Source organism: Arvicanthis niloticus, chromosome 14 (assembly GCF_011762505.2).
Source record: "Arvicanthis niloticus isolate mArvNil1 chromosome 14, mArvNil1.pat.X, whole genome shotgun sequence".
Lineage (NCBI taxonomy): Eukaryota > Metazoa > Chordata > Mammalia > Rodentia > Muridae > Arvicanthis > Arvicanthis niloticus.
Window position 1 is genome coordinate 10,878,296 of NC_047671.1, and position 21,288 is coordinate 10,899,583.

Genomic DNA, 21,288 nt, shown 5'->3' on the forward strand with positions numbered 1-21,288 from the left:
TGCCCATTCTCAAATGTAATATGGACTCATGCACATATGACCAGAAACTGACATTAGGTATGTCTTCCTTTAGAGCTCTCCTGATTGATTGAGTGATTGAGTGATTGAGTGATTGAGTGATTGAGTGATTGAACCAATGTCTGTCCCAGTGCCTGGAACTCACTGACTGACTATACTGAATGGACAGTTAGCCCCCAGAATCTCCCTGCCTCTTCCTCCCAGTGCTGAGATTACAGGAGTTTCTTTTCATGCTTGGCTTTTTACACGAGTACTAGGAATTCAAAGTTAGATTCTATTTGTCCAGTAAATACTTTGCCCAGCATCTTCCAGTTGAACTATTTCTTCTTATTTTTTTTCTTCTTGTTTCTTTTATTTGTTTTGGAAGCACCTATCTACTGTTTATCTTGGTAGGTGTCTCTAAAAGATTAAGGCTTTCCTAAGTGGGATGTAGTGACCCATGACTGCATTGAGATCGCTGGCCATGCTACCACAAAGAATGGCTGCAAATGAAAGTAATTTTCAACTTTAAATGAAATTGAGTGTGCTCTCCAGATCTGTCATTTACAACTGTGTGCCTTTGAATAAGTGGTTCATTGTTACTAGTTTTCTCTTTTCTCCTTTGTAAAACAGTGTAATTATAGTAATACTTTATGAAGTTTTCGAGAGGATTTAATGTTATTAGCCTTTGGAAAGTTGTAGGAATTCCCAGTTTTTCTTGTGGCTGTGACTTGGCACAACCTCCTTTGCTCAAAGGGGAATGAGATGCAGAGGGATAGAAGAAGGCAAGGAAAATGAGAGAGGAATACAGAGGAGGGAAGGGAAGGGATGAAGAAGGAGGGAGGGAGCAGAGGGAGGGAGGCAAGAAAGAAGAAAAGAAAGTGGGAGGCTAGATAAATAGGGTTGCACAAAGAGGAAGATTGGCCAGGAAGGAAAGGCGTGTCTAATCATGAACAGTATTTCCAACAATGGATGACAGGCCTCAGTGATTCTTGTATCTTCTAGACTCAGGTATATCTTCCTTTAGAAACATAATTCTTTAGGGGAAAAAAAACAATTCAAGTTCAGAAAAAAAATAATGTTGAGGAAAAGTTCACCAGGCAGAGCCATTGCCTCTCATGCCTACTATGTTAGACTACAATGGTTTGAGGGGAAAACTAACTTCTCCATTAATAGTGGGAGCTGGGACTGCCTCTCAGGCTTGGGAGAGAGGTGGGGACATCCCATGACAAGATTCATGAGTGGATCATGGATGCCTATAGACTAGGCTGTTAAGAGTTGCTCTTACAGAATTCATGGTAGGTTTCTGGCAGACTTCCTCATCTTGTCCAAGGCTTGTAAAAGTGAAATTTCCTGTAAACTATAAGGTCCCGCTGTTCCTTGGAGGCATCTGTTTTACATATCCACCTGTATGTGTGATTGATTGCTCCAGATTTGACTCTAGGAACTCAGATTCTGCCAAACTGCCACACTGAGCAAAGCATTTGCTTCCAGCTGAGGTCCTTTCTTTCACTGGCACCTTGCGTTATCTTACACATTCTTGAGTGTTAGAATATGTCGATTTACCAAGAAAATGATGACTTAGAATGCTTTGATATGTGTTTTGGAGCCACACAAGCAAATTATTTGGTCAGTTTTAAGCAAAAATTTAGTAAAAGAAGGAGGTAGGGATGGATTGTCTCCAAGCACGTGGCTTTGCTTAGCATATGTGCAATGGCAGAGCTCCTCTATTGTGTTGTGCTAACATTACAAACTACCCACAGATCTTGTGATATGTGATATATATATAATTTTGTTGATATGAAAGACATAGAGCCCAGTTTGCCCTCTGGGGATGTAGCTCATCTTCAGCTCTTTCTCTCCCTGGAATAGGAAATACTCTTTAAAACATGTAGTTTTCTGAACTTGTGAATGAACAAAGAGGACTTCTCTGTCTGCCAAGCACTGAAAGAAGGAAGAGTGAGCGGTTTTTCCTGTTAGTGGCTCATGGCAGACATCAAAGGATATTCTAAAACAAGGTCTGGATACACATGCAACCGCTTCTGACAGAGATGACTGCATTAGTGTCTTCTCTGTGGGGGGCTGGCCAAATCGCTTTGCCAGGTAAATTCTGTATAAAGGTTTTTCCTCTTAAGGCAAAAGTTTTCAAGCTATAATTTTTATAAATGTTCAAATCAAAACATGCCAAATACTAGTAATAAATTACACTGTTATGAGTGAAGTGGAGTCATGGCCTGGAATGCCCCCATTTCTCACACTCTGCTCAGCCCTCAAGAAAATTCTATATAATCTAGAATCCCTTAAGGCATTACTCTATAGGTCTTCTTCTGCACAGTCCATTAGAAAATGTGAGAAGCTTCATGAAGAACCCGATAAAATCTCCCACAGAATATGTTCCAAGGGTCCCGGGTTTTGAGAGGGAATGATGGTGTACTGGAAAGGAATGTGCATTAGTTAAGCCAGACCATGACATTCTGCTATCTATGGATAATGAGCCCCAGAGATGACCTAACTCTCTTAAACATGCTTTTACTAAAATGCTTAATAAGTGACAATAATTAGCCTCCGTGTCACCAGTTTATAGCAAAAATTTCTAGTAAACTTTCTGCAGAATACCACCCACATTGACCCCCATGAAATTTAATTTTCTTGTTTCTGAGGAACAATGACTTGGAAAGAATCACATGGGTGAGTTTAAAATGTGCATCGTGAGTGTGTATAGAAATAAGACCATGTTACATAGATGTGGTGTTTCCTTAGCTATTTCTTGGAACATGAGTGGTGTTTGCTCGAGTGGGTGTCTTGCAGCTTTACCAGGACCAAATAACACAAGCAAGACTCCTCATCTCAATGCCTTGAGATTAACCACAGCATTCAGATGTGTGTGGGCTCTCTACGGTAAAGCCAGGGGTGCATCCTTTCAAGGTTACCCACGAAACCCTAAAGCAAAAATTGTAAAAAACTCTTTTGGGTACATCTCTAGAGAAAGTAAGAAACAAGGCTTTGCCAGAGAACTTACCTGTACACATTAGAACCACATCATTTAAAACCTAACAAAAGACAAATGCAAGAAACAAAGATCAGGCCTGCTTGCAATTATATACAGTGGTTGTTGTTAGAAACCCTTGTCAATCTTAGAGCCAAGAGCCTGGATCTAAAACTGATGGTGTTAGAAGTTCCGGGTTTAACCATAGGAATTCCATGAGGCTGAGAGGATTTAGCAAAAGGGCACAGCCAAGTAGGACCTCAAGCACAGATGTGTAACGTGCTTTGTAGGTGCTGAGGGGGTCGTCCTTGGACTCTGCTCTATGTGCGCCAAGTGCCTTGGTAGTTAGAATTAATACATGTTTATTTAGAAGGTTGCTTACACTTAACTTGGCTGTGGATTTGACTTCTGCCTCAATAAGATTTCGAACTCACTTAGCAATTTAAGCTGTTATCTGCACACAATCTTATTTGTAGGCCAGTAAAGAAGCCATTTCACTGTCCAGTTCTCTGATACTCAGAGTTGTAGACAAGCTCTTTGAGGGGTGTCTTACTAACAATGAGTTATTTGATGTGGGGAGAGAAACAAAATACATGGCATATTCTCTCTCTCTCTCTCTCTCTCTCTCTCTCTCTCTCTCTCTCCTTCCCTCCCTCCCTCCCTCTCTCTCTCTCTCTTTCTAATTCCTCTTTTTGAATAGGAATATGGAAATTTGATGACCATTTGGGGTGCCAGGATGCTCTATGAATGCAGCCAATGAGAATGCTTTCATCCAGTTAATAGAAAAACATGATGCAAGGAGGTTAAATCATCCTAAAATTTATCTCAAGTTTTCTTGACTGTACCTCATGCTCTCTGCCAACACCATTTCATTGATCATATCTATGATGAGTTGCAGCAACCAGCTGATGCAATGGCAGCTCCCTTGTTCTGTGTTTGCCTTTATGCCTGCCATGCTGGTGGACATGAAGTCCTTCCTGGCTCCTTGTTCCAGAGTCTGCTGCTGGGGCTTCTTTCCTTCTCTATCTTGAGTCCTAACAGACTTTCTGTTCCTCTTCTTCCTTTCTGCATCCCCAGCCCTCCACTCACAGATTTCTGAGCATCTAAAACTCAAGTTTTGGGGAAAATATCAATATTAAAATAAATACATAAATTATAATACACGTGTTCATTGGTTATGTCATTCAGTCTGTTTGAGCTTCATTTTTTTTTCCCAAGGGAGAGAGTGGGCCCAGTCCACCTCAGACTGGTATGTAACTGGATAGTTGTCTTGGCTTGCTGATATTGCCTGAACATAAGTCGCTCTAGGTTTTTCTGTATATAAAATCCTTAGTAAAACATGATCGAGCTTCCCTCCTACAGCTAAAGTAAGGATCCAGTGGCACTTAATAGAATAAAAAGAGATGAAGAAGCCCACTTTCTACAACATGGCAAAGAAAGATGGAGGGTTGAAAGGCAGGAAGGTTCACTAGAATGCCATTTAAAGATAGGACGGCGTCTTTGAGGCCATTTGTTAAGGATTGTTTGTTCTCCCCAGAGCTGTTCACATGCTGTTCCTTTGCTTGCCTACTTGTGTATCTACCCATCTATGTACTCATGTGTACATCAGCATTTCTTCCCATGTCCTACAAGGCTTGAATTTTCTGTGAAGCAAGAATGGACGAAGGGGCCAAGGACAGACCCCCTTGGATTTAATTTTTCCAGTGCCGTGTCCGGACTAACACCCCTCTGCTCCGATTTTCAGAATGACTCATGTCTTGATCCTAAACCCTTTCCCAGACAAGGGTCTGTTTTCAGCCATGGAATCTGTGGGAGACAAGGCTGTCCCTGTCCACCCTGGTACAGTGTGTCCTTTCGCTTAATGAGCAGCAGAGAGGAAGAAAGGGGCAGGAGGAGAGACGGGAAGAAGTATGCGATACACTCCTTTTTTCAGTGGGAAGCATTAGAGATTGTGGTGTTTTAAGGTAGGGAGACGACTCTTTGAAGGGACAGGCTTAGATGGCTGATGGACTTCTTGGTTACAGTATTGTAGTAACTGGGTGAGGAAGCCAAAGGGAGAGTCCCATTTAGAAGGAATGGAGAAACCAGAGAACAGACCCTCTCTGCTTGGGAAGCTGAGTGAATATTTTTCTTCTCTCCTTGATGAAAAGCTGGGACATCCCTTCATCTTCCTCCAGCTCTCTTTTTGAGTTTAGAGAGACACCAACACACCCTGAATTTATGCCAAGAGAGAGACTGCAAGCTCTTTAAAAATGGAAGCCAGGGTCATCTAGTATTTCAATGTGAAGTGTTTGAGAGAGCAGCAGAATGTGTTGGGAATGAGATTGGTCTGAGCAGGGCCCCAGGAAAGGTCCCTGCTTCACCAGGGAGATGAGAACATTTTCTTTCTTTTGCCTTTTAAATGAAATTCTGCCTGCCCTCCTCCCTGCACCTGCTCATCCCTCTAGCTGAGATTGGTGCAGACATTTAACCATCCTGGGAAAAGACAGGATCCTTTTCATTAACTTTAGCCTGATTGAAGTCCCTAGAGCTGGGTGGATTTCATTTTCCTCTTCTCAGTCTCTGTCTATCATGGATACTCCCCACACAGTAAGGCTGTCGTGGGCATTGAACTGTTTCCCAATGGTACCAAATGGACACAGGGACACAGTGGGAAGAGATAGTGGAGAAGGGCCAGGGTCTGTATTTTCTCTTTTTCTTTTATTTGTTTCATTATGATGATGATGATGATGATGATGATGATGATGATGATGATGATGATGATGATGTGGTTGGTGGTGGTGGTCGTGATGCTAACAATGGTGGTGATTGTTGTGATGGTGGGTGGTGGTGTTGGTGTTGGTGGTGGTGGTGGTGTGTGTGTGTGTGTGTGTGTGTGTGTGTGCACACACCCACAGCATTCACATGTCAATTCTCTTATTCCACAATGAGTTCCAAGGGCTGAACCCAGGCTGTCAAGATTATATGGCAAACACTATTTTACAAGAGAAGCCATCTCTCCAGCCCTCGAATCTGTGTGCATCTTACCTATGCCTCAGTTCCAACAGAAACTCTGAGACTCTCTGTGTCATCCTTAGAAGAGAGTAGACAGTTCTGTGTGGTGACTGTGTTTCCACTGGATGGCAGATAAACACAAGCAACTGTTTCTGCAAAGTGGCTGAGAATTAGGAGATGGACTCAGAGGTGTCAGCTTATGAATGTCACTATCAGCTCTTTCTACAAAATAAGGCAGTTTTTGTTTGTTTTAGTGAAAGACTATCTGCTTTCAAGTCAGACTGCATTCCACAATTTAGAAAAGTGGGAGGACTCTGGATGACGAAGGAAGGGGAAGACTTCCCTCATTCCCTTCTTTCATCATCCCTCTTCCTCAGCAGAGGTGGCTTCAGAGCACACTGGGAGAATAATATACTCTCATTGCCCCCACAATCTTTCAACTGCTTGATGCAGGTCCCAGCATTAGTATTTTAACTCTATTTGGGAATCTGGGTTTAGTCGGTGTATGATTTTGAAATACAAGAGGAATTTTTCTGTCCCTTTAATTCTAATTGAAAACTGAGTAGCATGCCTCAAATGCCTGACAACTGGCCCTTTCCCCTTTAAAACTTGAGAATGGGTATCTACTTTTGGGAGCATTCTTATCACAAGTATATGCTCTACTTAAAATTTCCGGTGTTTGGTGATAGCATAGTTAGAGCGTGAGAGCCCGGAGGACAGTCGGCGTGATATGACACAGGACAGGCTTCAGCACACTGTCTTTTCAGGGATCATGTTTAAGAGAGGTCACAATACTTTTCTATGGTTGTTTCTAGGCCAGATAGTATCTTCCATGGATACTAAACTTTGGGTGAAATACTTGGCATCTCTAAGGAAAAAGAATGGAGGCACTTAGACTGTACATAATATCCACCATCCCTGGCATCACATCATGCATCTTCCCACTCATCAGAGAGAAACAGGCACATCTGAACTCCAGTGGACCGTTGAACAGGTCACTATTGCATGGGCAGAAAAACAAGTGCTCTCTTTCTGGCCAGTTGTGAATCTGTTTGCTATTTAGTCTCTTTCTTTGCATGTTACCCATCCTTAAATTTAACCTGTGATGTCTACACTGAAGTAAAAGCCAATATTCTCTCCTATACCCAAGAACAGATAAAAGAGGTCCCTATCGAAGGAGCTCATTAATTCATTTTAACATTGAGATGCTCTTCACACAGAAAATGTGCCAGCTGCTGGGTACCATTTCCTTTTGTCAGCTTCAATGATATCTTCAGTTGTCTCTCAGACTTCTCCACACCCAGCAACTGAGTCACTCTTGTCTGCACCTCAAGGTTGACAATCTCACCCACTTCCCTCTCAAGTCTGTTGCTCAGTAGGTTATTTAGTGACTAACTGTATGTTCTGACACTTCCTAACACATTTCAAAGTGCAGAATTCACATCAAATAATGTGTCACTCACGTCTTGTTAGACAGAGTCTTGTTGGGCATGTTGTCATTCTCAAAAAAACAAAACAAAACAAAAATATATGCAGTAAATACAAAATAGATATTTAAGGAGTTAAGAACTAAAATGCTCACATCTGATTTCTTTCTGAAAGAAGATAGGATAGGAAGTCAGGAGAACAGAAGAGAGGAATTCAGATTCCTTTGCTGGGGGAGTCCATTATAACTATGTTGAGTACCAAAAAAAGACATAACAAACCATAATCAAGCCTGCTGGATTTCTTTACAAATGGATTTGCTCAGTTCTCAGTCCCTGACATGGATATGAAGAAATGCTACACATTTGAAGATTCTTTGAATGCACTTGTAATTTCTCCTCACTGTCAGGATTGCAGAGCTAAGAAATGGATATTTTAGTCCCCTGTCTCTGCCAGCCTGGCGAGCCAGATGGGTAGGTGGCTGCAGTTGAGGAGCCTGGAATGTTTATGATCTGAATCTTATGTGCTGATGCATGTTAGTGGCTTTATACTTGTATGAAGTCTTTGCTACTTCTTCCTCTTCTCCAGCTCAGTTAAAGGCTTACATTGTACTGGTAGGTCTTGAAGAGTAGACGATCATTATGAAGAAATAAGAGTGTCTTGAAGAAAGGGCTAGTTAAGGGTCATCGATCAGGACATAAGCAGTATGTTACTCCAGGGGACTCTTTTGACGAATGTTCTGTTACTTAGCCTTTTCCCTGTGCCCACCTCGACTCTCCAGAAGGTCTCTAACGTGTAGCAATTTAAATATGCACTATGGAAGACAAAGCCTGATCATTGGGGATATATAACTTCAACCAAAAATACATGCAGTTCCCAGTAATGCCTAGAAAATATTGTTTAATTTCAATCAGGTTTCTCATGGGTAGAATGGAGATACTTTCTGTCTCAGGATTGATGGGGATTAGAAAGAATGATAAATTAAAACAAAGCATAATAACACATATATGTAAAAATGAAGTAGTAAAGCTTATTATTTTGGATGTTAATTTTCAAAATGAATAAAAATAAACAAAAACTGTATATGCAACAGTAATCAGTGTACTGGAACCAGAGTGATTTTTGGTGTGTTATAATCTCCTCCCTGTGACCAGAAGGAGGCAGAGGTTTCACTGATGGATTCAAGGTGCAGGGTATTGAGATTAGCAAGTCTCTTGCCCTGACTTTGTTCTTCAAACTGCTTGAGTACTTTCTCTTTCTCCCTTTTCTATTTCAAAGGCTCTTTTCAAATTCTGTTTCACCGACCCCATCCTGAACTTTCTTCCCTTTTCTTCAAAGTCTGAGACCTAGACTCTGGTCCATCTGCTGAAGTATAATTGTGCGAATATTTTCTGGACAGGGTGTTCTCCGAAGGCAAGGATTGAGTCTTGCATCCTGCATGAGCTCTACACCTGGGCAGGTTGCCTAGTAGGTAACCGCTTGATTGTTTTATGACTAGTGGAGCCCGGCTGCCTTCTTCCTAGGATGGGAAATCTGTCCCGCTAGCAGGGCAACCCCAGGGCTGAGGAGAATGTTCTGCCCTAGCTCAAACACTGCTTAGAGTCAACAAGGTAGCCAGATAATCCTCTTGAGTTTTCCCAAATAGAAGACCCTGGAGCCCAGAAGCGCTCCTACGATTTCCTGAACTAAACAAAGTATTGTGAGGGTAAACATAGACTCTTCTGTATTTTTCAGAAACATGATCAGGCCTGCAGTGGCCATCCTCCTCCTTGACTAATGGGAGCTTTCCCATTTGGCTTGTTCTTACCTCCTTCCTCAGCTCTTTTAACCAACAGCTGGAATGTGATGATTCCATTAGTTGGTGTTATGTTATCCTTCAGTGTTTCCTGGTGTTAACCCCCTCCCCAAATGTGACAAAATACTGAAAAGCTTACCTTTACCCTACAATATTGATTAAACAGAGGTGTGTGTGTGTGTGTGTGTGTGTGTGTGTGTGTGTGTGTGTGTGTGTGTGAGTCAGGGCACACAGGCACAAGCATGTAATTGAATCTTATCCTCTAATTCTGTGTGTGATCATTTGCAGCATAAACGATGAACACTTAACTAGAATATAAAATTACAAGCGGCCTACAATAAGTGAAAACCGAATTACGTAGGTGGGAAGAATTAAGAGTCAATTTTACTGGCTTGATTTTAAGAAAGAAAGAAACAAACAAAAAGAGAGAGAGAACGAGAAAGAGCCATGTTGAAGAGAAGTGCCTTTAACTGTACATGACACAATAACTCCTAATTTAGCATATCATGGAATACTTTGAAATAGGAAGGAAACCGGGGAACTTCCCCTGAAAGAAATGTATTTATCTGTGGACTCACTTACATAATACATCACAATTTTAGGGAGCCAATGCCTCTCAACTGTAGTGTCTGGTCCCTAATTTAAGATCCTTGGGATAAGTGGTAGCACATGGAAGGGAGATAGGAGAAAGGGGAGAGAGGATGGGAGGATGTCAGAGAGGTTGTGGAGATCCAGTAGGAAGCTCAGTAAGTCTGGGTTCCTTGCCTTTTGTGATTGTGTGTCTGGAGTCCCGATCTGGGCTACCATAATTAAGGTTGGTTGTCTTACTGATGCTCTATGTAAACTTTGAGAAGCAATACTAAAGAAAACTCTTTTGTTCTTTTCAGCTCCTCTCAGCCAGTGATCCTGCAGCCAGTGACCTCAAAGGATTTCAGACACAGGTGAGTCCCTGCACTGGTTTTATGGAGTTTTAGGAAAGCAAAATCTGTAAGGAGGCTGTGGGTAAATAAACTTGTCACAAAGCCAAGAGCTTCACTGTGGACCCTCTGCTTCTCTACTTCAGGTATTGAAGAGAGGATGGCCTGGTGTGTGGTCTCCCTCCAGGGTTCTTCTCTTATTGACAAATGATCACTTTCTACTCTGACTTTCTTAATGTGCTATTGTGAAAAACAAAAGCCATTTTAGTCAAGACTTTTAGAACGTTAACACAGAGCTCAATGAAAGAAAATAGAGTGAAATTTCTCTCTCTCTCTCTCTCTCTCTCTCTCTCTCTCTCTCTTTCTCTCTCTCTCTCTCTTTCTCTCTCTCTCATGTCTATGATTCTATAATACTCACGTGCACATACCCTGTAGTCAGGGTCTGGTGACCAGGCTAATCCTGGCTTCCACAAAGGCCGATGGTTGAGTATTGCTGACTGGGGTTGGGCAACAGTCACTTATCTCTAGCTCCAGTGCTGCTTGAGGTAAGTGATGACAAAAGGGGTCAGGCAAAAGCTTTCTGGGATCCAGGTATGATTGAACATGCCTTTAATCCCAGCTCTTGGGAGGCAGAGGCAGGTGGACATCTGTGTGTTCGAGGCTATCCTTGTCTACATAGCAAGTTCCAGACTAGCCAAAACAATATAGAGACCATGTCTCAAAAAGAAGTTTTCTGTGTTACCCACTTAGACATATATGCTTTACCTGTTCCCACAGCTTCCAGCACAGGCCCAGGATCAACACAAAGACACATTTAAGAATGATGGATGTGGTGCTCGGGTCCTGGTTTCTTTTCATATGAAACTTTCTATCATTCCTACTTGCCTGTGCTTTTATAATCCCATAGTATTGTGACTTTGCAGCAAAGAACACCATAGCTGGTGCCGCTGAACCAGTGTGTGGAAAAATCAATTTTCTAACAGATTCCAATATATTTGAAATGTTTCTTTAATCCAGTTGCATATCATGCCTTTAGCTCACCTCTCTTTCATGGGTTATAAACTCTGGGTACTCTGTTATTGCCAAGGCATGTGAGGGTCCAGATCCGGATATAAAATAGCCCCATGCCACACACAATAGAAACGGGGATGGAGAAAGGCAGAGACCTGGAGGAGGAGAATTGACAAATCCAGAGGCCACCAGTGAAAGTCAGGAACAGACCTGAGAGCCAATGATGGTGGCTTTGGAGAGGTTGTTCTCACTAGTCTTCAGTAGTCAGAAATGAGGACACACATTCCCCTTTGTGATGACAGTGTTCTTCATGCCTGAGAGAAACAAGAGATGGCTTTCTCTAGTGAAAGCCCAATAAAGATAAACCTTAATCCTCCCACTCCCATCCTAACTCAAAAGCTACAAGTGGGAATGTGTAATGTAAAAAAACAAACAAACAAACAAACAAAAAGCAAGTCTCCTATTTTTTTCTACTAGAGAAACAGATGGAATCTGGTGGTAGTCTTTGACTCTTTGTTCTAAACAGCCATGCATATCCATTGAAATTTCAGTGGTCACAAATTACATGTATGTTGTTACATTCTGTTTTCTTTGCATGCTTTCCATGTCACGGGAAAGTCATCTCGCAGCTAGTTATTCTTGCACTTGGTGGTGGTACCTTCCTCAGTTTCCCAGAACGTCCTGCCTAGACTCTCCTTCTCTTGTAGGCTCAGATCTCCAAAGAGCAAGCTAAAGCAGGTGCTAGGACAAAGTCCTCTCATCTCGGACACAAATAGTTTACAATTGTCGGCCTCATTTCGATTTTGTTTATGAGTTCCCAACAAGATGTGGCAGTTGCAGAGACTTTGTAGACAAATGGGCACCTTCTTGTGTACATGCGTGTGAGGGCCCAGGTGGGAGACAGAAGAGAGGTGACTGTAGCTAGCTAGCAAGGGGACCAAATGAGGCACAGGCTATTCAACTCAAGCCAACTCAGCTTACAAAGGAAAGCCCATGGGTCTTGGTTCTTGACTTCTGTAAACTCTCCACCATTGCAAGGGAAGCTCCTTCCTTTAGGGAAAATGGTGTAGTGTCTTAAAGATGAGACAAGTGTGCGAGCGATATATGAACTGTACTGATTTATAATGGGTTTCTAAAATGTTAACTGCTGTTATAGTCAGGGGCACACAGGAACAGAGACATGCAGGAAAACATGTTAGTGTGGAGAACATAGCAATTGTTGTCACCTAATTGCCTCCCCACTCAGGAAGCATCCCTGTAAGATCTTTCTGTGGGTCTCTCTTCGGCATACAAAAGTACCTGTCCACTTTCTGCTACAGTTCTAGATTTCAGAATATTATGACTCTGAGAAAGACATCTAGTGACTATGATGAGTATTTTTTATTTTTTTTTAAAAAAATTAGTCTTAGAGAGCATCTTATTGTTGTGGGGATTAAATGAGACAGTGGTTCAGAAATAAAGCCTACAGTACTCCAGAAAGGAAACCTACAGTGCACCAGAAAGAAAGCCCCCGTGTGAATGATAGGACAGGTATTTCTTCCATTGGAGAAGTACAGAATAAATTATTTAATGCAGACAAAGAGAGAGTCTCTCTATATAGCAAATGAGAAAAGTTTTCAAGTCAAGGTGTCACTCACTTGGGCCAGGAAAACGGAGAAGAATTATGACATGGGGACTTTATTCCAGGGCAGGTGAGGCCCTTAGGTTATGAAACCTAAGCCATAGTGGCAAAGCTTGGACTGTGTTCTGGAAACATGGAAGTCTACATTTTGTGCCTGCTTCTAAAAGTGCCATGTTAAAAAAAAATACTTAGGGATTGAATTAGAGCCAATTTTCAGGTCTTAGAAATCTAGAAAAATAGTTGGACTTTAAAATGTAACTATTTTTAAGTTTTCTAACATAATATATATGTTGGGTACATTATGGATATATTATATATTATATCTGTAAAAATGATACATCATAAAGACAGTATTTTTGGCAGAACATTCTAAAATCTAGAACTGTTTCAGGGAGGGGAGGGGTGCTTTTGCACAACAAAGACAGTCAGAAAAAAATCTTACAAGGATTCTTGTTGAATGAGATGGCAGTTAGGTAACAGAAATCTCTCTGTTCTTAATAATAACATGTTTTCCTGTATGTCTCAGATCTGTTTATACACACGCAGGCACACCACACACACACACACACACACACACACACACAGAGAGAGAGAGAGAGAGAGAGAGAGAGAGAGAGAGAGAGAGAGAGAGAGAGAGAGAGGCTATAAAGGAGACTCTATTGATATCATTAACGATTCTCATGGTTTCTATACCCCTTTCATCAATTGTAAACTATTAGCAATTGACCATACATTGACAAAGTCACTGGTGGTCACTCTCCAGAGCTAAGGTATATTGAGTACCACACACCACAGGGGCTGCTTCAGTAATCAACACTGTTTACCAGTCTTATTTCTTCTAGTTTCCCATTTACTTTGGCTTTAGTTATGAGGGTTATTTTCAAACAAACCCCATCATCATTTCATTTTACTTATAAAATAAATATCCACTTAAGCTTCTCAAACTAATACGAGCCTTAAAAACAATCATAAGCCATTGTCACGCCTATCAAAACTAACGCAGGTTTCTCAGGATTTTCTAATATCTATTTCATATTTAGATGTTTCTGCAGTTAACTACACTATTTCATAGTTGATTTGCTACAGTTTGAACAAAATCACCGTAATCTGACTTGACTCGGAATGGAAGCCAGCTGCCCATAAATTCAACATCAACAGATATAAACATTAAAATATGGCTCTGGTATTTCCAGAGCATCCAGCTCTGATTGTCCTCAAGCAAAATGTGTTAGTATGTGTTCACACTGGCTTTGCTTGAATATCTATATGCTAATAACTTACTGTCTTGGGGTTTGTATTCCTGCACACATCATGACCAAGAAACAAGTTGCAGAGGAAAGGGTTTTTTCAGCTTACACTTCCACATTGCTGTTCATCACCAAAGGAAGTCAGGACAGGAACTCACACAGGGCAGGAACTTGAAGTCGGGAGCTGATGCAGAGGCCATGGAGGGGTGCTGCTTACTGGCTTGCTTTCTCTGGCTTTCTCAGATTGCTTTCTTATAGAGCCCAGAATGACCAACCAAGGGATGGCACCACCCACAATAGACTGGGTCTCCCACCCTTGATCACTAATTGACAAAATGCCATACAGCTGGATTTCATGGAGGCATTTTCTCGAGGGAGGCTCCTTTCTCAGTGATAACTCCAGCTTGTGTCAAATTGACACACAATACCAACCAGGACACTTACTTACTACAAATATACTATAGGTACATAGGAATTCGTGAATTTTTCATACATTGCATGTACTTTTCATTACAGTGATTTGTGGAATCAGTAATTATTTTATCCCCATTCATAAGCAAACAGGTAGAGACACAGCCATTAAGAGCACAGGGCCTATAAATGCCAAAGGTCGTATTTGAACTCAGATCTGGCTCCAGCATCAGTATTCTTAACCGAGTATGCTATCCACTTTAATTTAGAATGTCTAGTTTCCTTTCTGTTGTTCTGATAAAACAATTTGGCTTAAAACAACTTAGGGGAACAACATGGTTTATTTCAATTTACAGGTTATTGTCTATCATTGAGGGAAATCAGCATGAAAACTCAAACAGAACCTTGCACGTACTGGCTTGCTGGCTATTATTACCTTTGCCAAAGAAGTGCCAGGAAAACCACAGAGGGTGAAGTTTGCTGGCTGGATCACAAGCTTGTACTTAGGTAGATTCTGGCATAACTCATGATCACTCGCCCACGGACTGGAGCAGCCCACAGTGGGCTGTCCCCTCTTATACCAATTAACCATCAGGACAATTATCCCCCACAGACATGTCCACAGTCCAGTCTGATCTGGGGAATCTCTTTATTGAGACTCCCATCTCAGGTAGTCCAAGGCTATGTCAAGCTGACACATAAAACTAAGATAGGCATGATTTCCATGGCAAAGATAATTCAAGTTTAGTCTGACCATGGGTAAGATCCATTTGTGCAGCTCCATCTTCATTACCATAAATCATACTGAGTGTCCTGAGTCAGGTCCCCCCCCAAAAAAGTCTTTTCTTAGGGTAATAGAAAGATGGCCACAAAGCATGTTGAGTTCTACCATTTTGGAAAAGAATTTCTGCCGTTCTCATTTCTTTCCCAAACTCCCAGATGGTATTTTTTTTCTTTTCTTTTTTTCTCAACTGTCTCTCTATAGAGAAGGATACAGAGACTAGGTAGAGAAAGGAAATAAACATAGCCATGGGGAGACATATTGGCTTCTTCTCTTTGTAGGTAGGGGATCATCTCAAAACAAGACAGTACATAAGAAAGTTCTGTTATTGCTAGATGGTTGCTCACCCTCCTCCTACCTCACACTTTAGAACTGTCAGATACCTCAACACAGGTGGAAATTCTGAGAGGAACTTGTGGGAAACACAAAAGTCCAAGGTTAACTATAATAGCTGGGCTTACATTCTTCTAGACTGGTCTAGACACAAGTAATGTCAGATGCTCTCCAGGCAGCAAGTCGGATCCTCCTCTTCTGGACAAAGACTTCAGTAGAAAAGGAGACTGGTACAGAAGGGGTGTGAACAGTCTCCCATCCAAATAGACTCTGCCAGGAACATGCCATGGACTTAAGTTGCTGCCTGACGTCTACCTCCCATGGCAACCTTGTTAGGTGATATCTTACTCTGCTACGTCCCAGGCAGAGAGAGTTTGGCTGAGCATTGGTTTTGTGCAGCCCATTCCCACGTTTATGGCTTGCTATTTCCATTCAACAATGGAAATTTGCCCAAGATTTTAGACTAGCTAATGATAGTGTTTGAGTTTATGGTCCTGCTATTTCTGTGGGGATTTGTTGTTGTTGTTTGTTTCTTTGGTTGGTTGGTTGGTTGGTTTGGTTTGGTTTTTTTCTTAGATCTACCAGTATCCAAAGGGTCCATCTTTATGACATTACCCTAAGGAGGAGGGAACGCATAGGTGTGGTAGTCTGCCTTATTCCCCTGCCTGCTGCAGCAAGGTGCATCTTCGAGTCCTCCTGGCTGAGATGGTTGCTTTGGAAACATTTGGCTTTTATTCTCAAGGCCTTTCGTCTGGCTGGTTATACATTAGCTCAGCTGTTAATGTCAGGAGACTCAGGGGGTTATTTTGTTTTTGTTTTTTCAAATCGTGGGGTTACTAGAGTAACCTCTGTAGTGTCTGCTATTGGTTCAAATAATTAAAGGCTAGCAGTAAGAGTTTAGAGACAGTTCCAACAATCTGATATTTCTCTGATACCTAAGAATGTGAGGGTTTTCTTAGCAAGATATACTTTCTACCATTTCACAACATTCATGGCAAAATAGTGGCTTGAGGGGGGTGGGAATCTATTGCTTGCCTATAAATCACTGGAAAGCTCTGTTCTGGTTTTTACTGTCATCATTCCCTACTTTCAATGAAAGGAGAACATTTGGATGGTGTCTTTTTATTCTGTGAGCCTATAGCTACATCTTTGTTTTATGAATAATGTTACCCCTCTAGAGGAAATAGCACCTGGAAAGGTATCTTTCTTGTCGCCTTTAGAGTAGCTAGACAAAACATGGGTATCTCTTCCTGTACTTCCAAAAGCAGCCAAAATTTTAATTATTTTCTTAGCAGATATGGATACCTGTGATCATAACAGACCATTTCAACAAAATTTATTTGCTCACATGCAAATATATATGCTGTACTAAAATTCTCATGAACATAACTATTTTTCATACGTTAATTCATGAATTTTATGTAATAGGCTTATACTTTTTTGCACTGCTATAGGGTTTTTTGGTGTGTGTGTGTGTGTGTGTGTGTGTGTGTGTGTGTGTGTGTGTGTTTCTTGTTTTGTTTTTTTCTAACTGGCATTGGCATTTGGTCCTGGAGAGAAAGCTTCTCCAGGTGTTTTCCAGAGAGCCTGGCATTTCAAGGGGGATATTTTGAAGGCTTAATATGATCTCTTGGGATACTAAATCTCTTTAGACTTCGAGTGGATATTTTGTTTCTGACTTCCAAGATGTTTTGACCATCTGAGAGGCATGTGCAGGTGGAGCCAACTTAAAACAAACCAAATGTGGACCTCTTCTCACTCAGGAAAATTGATAAACAACAGGTAGGAAATGAGAGAGGAAAGAGTTATTCCTACATAGAGACAGTCTTTCACTTTACCAATGGAATCAGTTTAGACTATCTCTACTAGGCTATCCAAATATAATGTGGGGCCTCCAAATGCTGATTCAAGTTCAAATATTCAGAACAGAAATGCAAGAAAGTGAGGGTTTACCAGTGGAGACTGACTGTGAATAATGCTCTCTGCGATTTTAACTGTAGTTTTCTTTTCTCAAAAACAAAAACATCAAATCTTAGCAACAGGGAGGAAGGCTGAGAAATCCTGTAACCCCTGAGACTCCTGGGTCTAACTCTGCTGGGACCGCTTATCTTCACCCTGTGCTTTAGTTTCTGTGATCTAGTCTTTCTCTTTTCTTTACGATAAAAGGAGCCTACATGGGAACTTCGCAGAAGTTCCTTCCAAGTGCTTCTTACTTGAGGCCTCTACATCTCAAACATTTGTGCTCACTGCAGCTGGGTCACACAAGCGCCTTTCTGTGTGAATGTTTACTCTAGTGCATGGGTTTCCTCCACAGTTGAAGGTTTGAAAATGACTGCCATAGAATAAATGCTAATTCCCCATTAGGACTTTGAGAGGTTTCCTCACAATTTATTCAGCAAGATTACTCCAAATCTGCCTCATGCATAAAGGTGACTTCTCCAGACAATGAACAATCTTGCCTCTAAAGTTAGTTCTACTCCTCCTGCCTGTCTACTCCTACCTTCTTATCCCTCCATCTCTTTCTCCTATCATCTACCAAACAAAGGCACATTTGAAAGCATTAAAAGACCCCTAGGAGATGGGTCTTGGTGTGGGGCAGCTTTTGGCCATCTTCTTGCTGGTGGCTAGAGGCAACATTCATTCTGCAGTCTGTCTCCGCCACAGCTCTGCTCTTTCCTAACAACGCCCACTGTCTTCCCTCTTGTTTAATTTCCACTTAGGAAGATCCTTTCATATCTCTTAGCTTTCTAAGTGTTATGGACCAGAGCCTCTGATGGAAACCTTTCTTCCATCTCAGCTCAAGCCAGTGGTATACAGGTCAAAAGACATGTAAGAAGTGCTGAGACCTGTAAACACGTATGTAGTGGAAGCTGGTGCTTATCTATTAACAAAACATAATGTTCCTGCACCTTGTAGCTCCAATGTGAAGAGTAAAGAGAACATTTCCCAATGCTTCATACTGGTATGTTTGAGCCTAGTGGTATGGCTTTCATAAAAAAAAAAAATCTACCTAACTTTTATGAGACCTGATCTGGTCAGTGAAAGGACACCTGTCCTAGGCTACTTTGAGTAGGATCCAACCACGTTAAGGATGAAGTAAATACTCCATAAATATGTACTGCAGTTCTTATTACTCTTAACTTTACATAATTAAAGTTGGTCACAGATACCTGACATCAAAGTTAGAATACAAATTACAGTTCCCCAAGGTCATATGAGCCCAGTATGGCATTCTACCCTGCCCCCACAAAAACACATAGTCTCAAAACAAATAAATAATAGCAGTGACCCCTGAGCTTTTTTCACTCGTCTCCTCAAGGCACTTGTCATCTGAAGTGAGCAGCAGCAGATGTTGTGACCACAGAAGAGGATGGGGTAAGACAGTTTGATTGGTATCAGCTAAGATGGGCAAGGCTACTTGTCCTGGGAGAACACCTACAAGTGCCTGCCCTGCACCATGCTTTCCCTCCTCCCCATGTAAGATACTTTCAAAATTATCATTATAGCTTTTACTCACAGAAGAAAAATACCTACAAAATTTTAAAATTTATCTTAATCAGGAGCCTTCCAACCAGCAGAGTATCAGCTCATTTTAATGGCATTCCTAAACTTATTTCCATAAATTCTCTTTGACCTCTGCCCTGCAGAAGAATGATTAATAGCATGATTCACTGCCTAGAATTATCAACCAGGAAGAGCTCTAAGGAGCGAGAGCTTATGGGAGTTTGTGGGATGACTTTTATTGTCCCTAATCGGTTTTTTTATATATTAGAATAAGACAATAAGACAAGAGGTGTTTCCAGAACACTTGGGTTCTGGATTTAATGGGTGATAGAACTGCAGCATCACCTGCCAAAGAGAGCAGACTGACCTCGGGGCTCTTGCTTCTACCACCCCATCCCTCCATCATGTACCAACAGGGCGAGCAGCTCACAGACTACAAAGAGAGGTCTGTGTCTGCCAGCCTGGTCGGCATTGTGAGAAAACACAGCTGTCTGAATTTGGCTCGCCTGTCCCTAATCTGGGGAAGAACAGAAATTCCAAAATAGGGACAGTGAACAAAAACCTGTGTGCTTCCAGCGAAACAATAAGATGTTCCCGAGTTATTTGTAGAGCCCATTCTACAACGAGGGGTTGTTTGTATAGCAAAGTTTAAAACAGATTTCCCCCACGTAAAAAAGTATGTGGACAAATTCTGATATTTCTGTAATGCCATCTGGCTCAAGGATTATACAGAAGATGTCCTCTGTTGCTGGTCATATTTTTAGCTAATAATCCTCCAGAGCTTTTTCTTTCCTTTTGCCACGATTTCACCGCATAGCTTCAATTATCTCTGAGCTTGGGACCCAAGGTACACAGCTTTCAATTAAACCAGCTGGATTCCCCCACTTTGAACTTACTGCATTATTGGTATCATGGCATCTGTGAACAGGAGCCTGAGGCAGGGCTAGGTAAGAAGAAAGGGGAGGGTAGTGCAGCAAGAAGCCCCTGTGAGTATCAGCCCGCTGGTGTTTCGAGAGGCAATGGCCTTCATTCTTGATAACTCCAGCAGAAAAGAGCAATCAGCTAAACGAGAGCTGGACAAATTAAATGGCTGAGTATTATTTCAAAAGAGAGCTTGGGCAGCATCAGAAATTCCCCATCAGCTGTAATAACGCCAATTACCTTGCCAATTGCAGATTCCAGTGTGATGTGTTTAGTACAATCAGGCACTGGTCTCCTGCTTGGGCCTGGTGGGTTTTGTTTACTTTAAATGTGCATTTGTAGAGAATCTTTTGCACCCGAAGGTTTTGAGCTCTGAATGTCCTTTTCTCTGTCCAGATTCATACACAGCTGGGAGAGATTATTTTTGAGATGGAATCTGGAACATGATGGACGCAGTGTTTCCTCTCTGTATAGAATGCCTAGGACTTCAGTGTAATAGCACAGTGGGTTTGCTAGTATTTGGTCACTATATTAATGCTCTGAAAATCTCGCTATTTAAGAAATACACATTTCTGATTAACAGTAAGGCTTCTTGGCATGTTGGAACATTGGACAGATCGCCATTTAAGAAGTAATAACAAATATACAGCTCTGGAGTAGAGAACTGGCCAAGAGTTCATTAAGCTTTAAATACCAACAAATGAGGGGTCAGGGGTTTTCACTGTCTCCATTTTAAAATAACGTGGTGGAATTTCAGATGTACAAATCATTTCAAATATTGGAATCATAGGAGAGAAGACCCACTCCTTCTATGCCCCTCTGCATTATACAGATGGGATACAATTAGAGACATTTTCTATTGTCTATTTTCACTTGGCTGTAGCTTCTTTGAGGAGTTGGCTGGGATTCACCATTTGCACTCACAGTTGAGGAGGGCACTAATCCTGAGCATTAAAGGAGTGCTTTGGCCTAACTGACAGCTGGAGGGAAGCTGTATCTGTGGCTGCTGGGAGTGCAGAGGAAGAGCTAAAGGCTGATGGGAATCCTTTTATGTTCAACTGTCATCTAAAGGCAGGACCTGGAGAGTGGGGACCATTTCCATTCCCACTGCCTAGTGGCAAGCAGTCTGTTTATCTTTTCACCTGCTTTCCCCTCTTCATGCTTGTGATAAATGCCACTTTGCTTGGCCTCAGGGGAAAAAAAAAAACGTTCTCTCAGTTCAAAGACAGACAGGGGTCCCTGTCAACCAAGTCTCCTGGATTTCTAGGCCCTCCTACTTTTAGGTGACACTGAGCATGTCCCACTCTCAAGCTTGAGATGAAGATTCATTAACATTTGAAACCTG

The 21,288-nt window shown here is 41.6% G+C and overlaps 1 protein-coding gene across 1 annotated transcript in view; it reads left to right on the forward strand.

Moving 5' to 3' along the window:
- Window positions 1–21,288, forward strand: part of Setbp1 (SET binding protein 1) — a 349,619-nt gene that overhangs the window by 176,379 nt on the left and 151,952 nt on the right. The window contains exon 3 of the mRNA XM_076912387.1: window positions 10,085–10,138. Coding sequence (XP_076768502.1) covers window positions 10,085–10,138 — 54 coding nt within the window. The remainder of the gene's footprint in view (window positions 1–10,084; window positions 10,139–21,288) is intronic.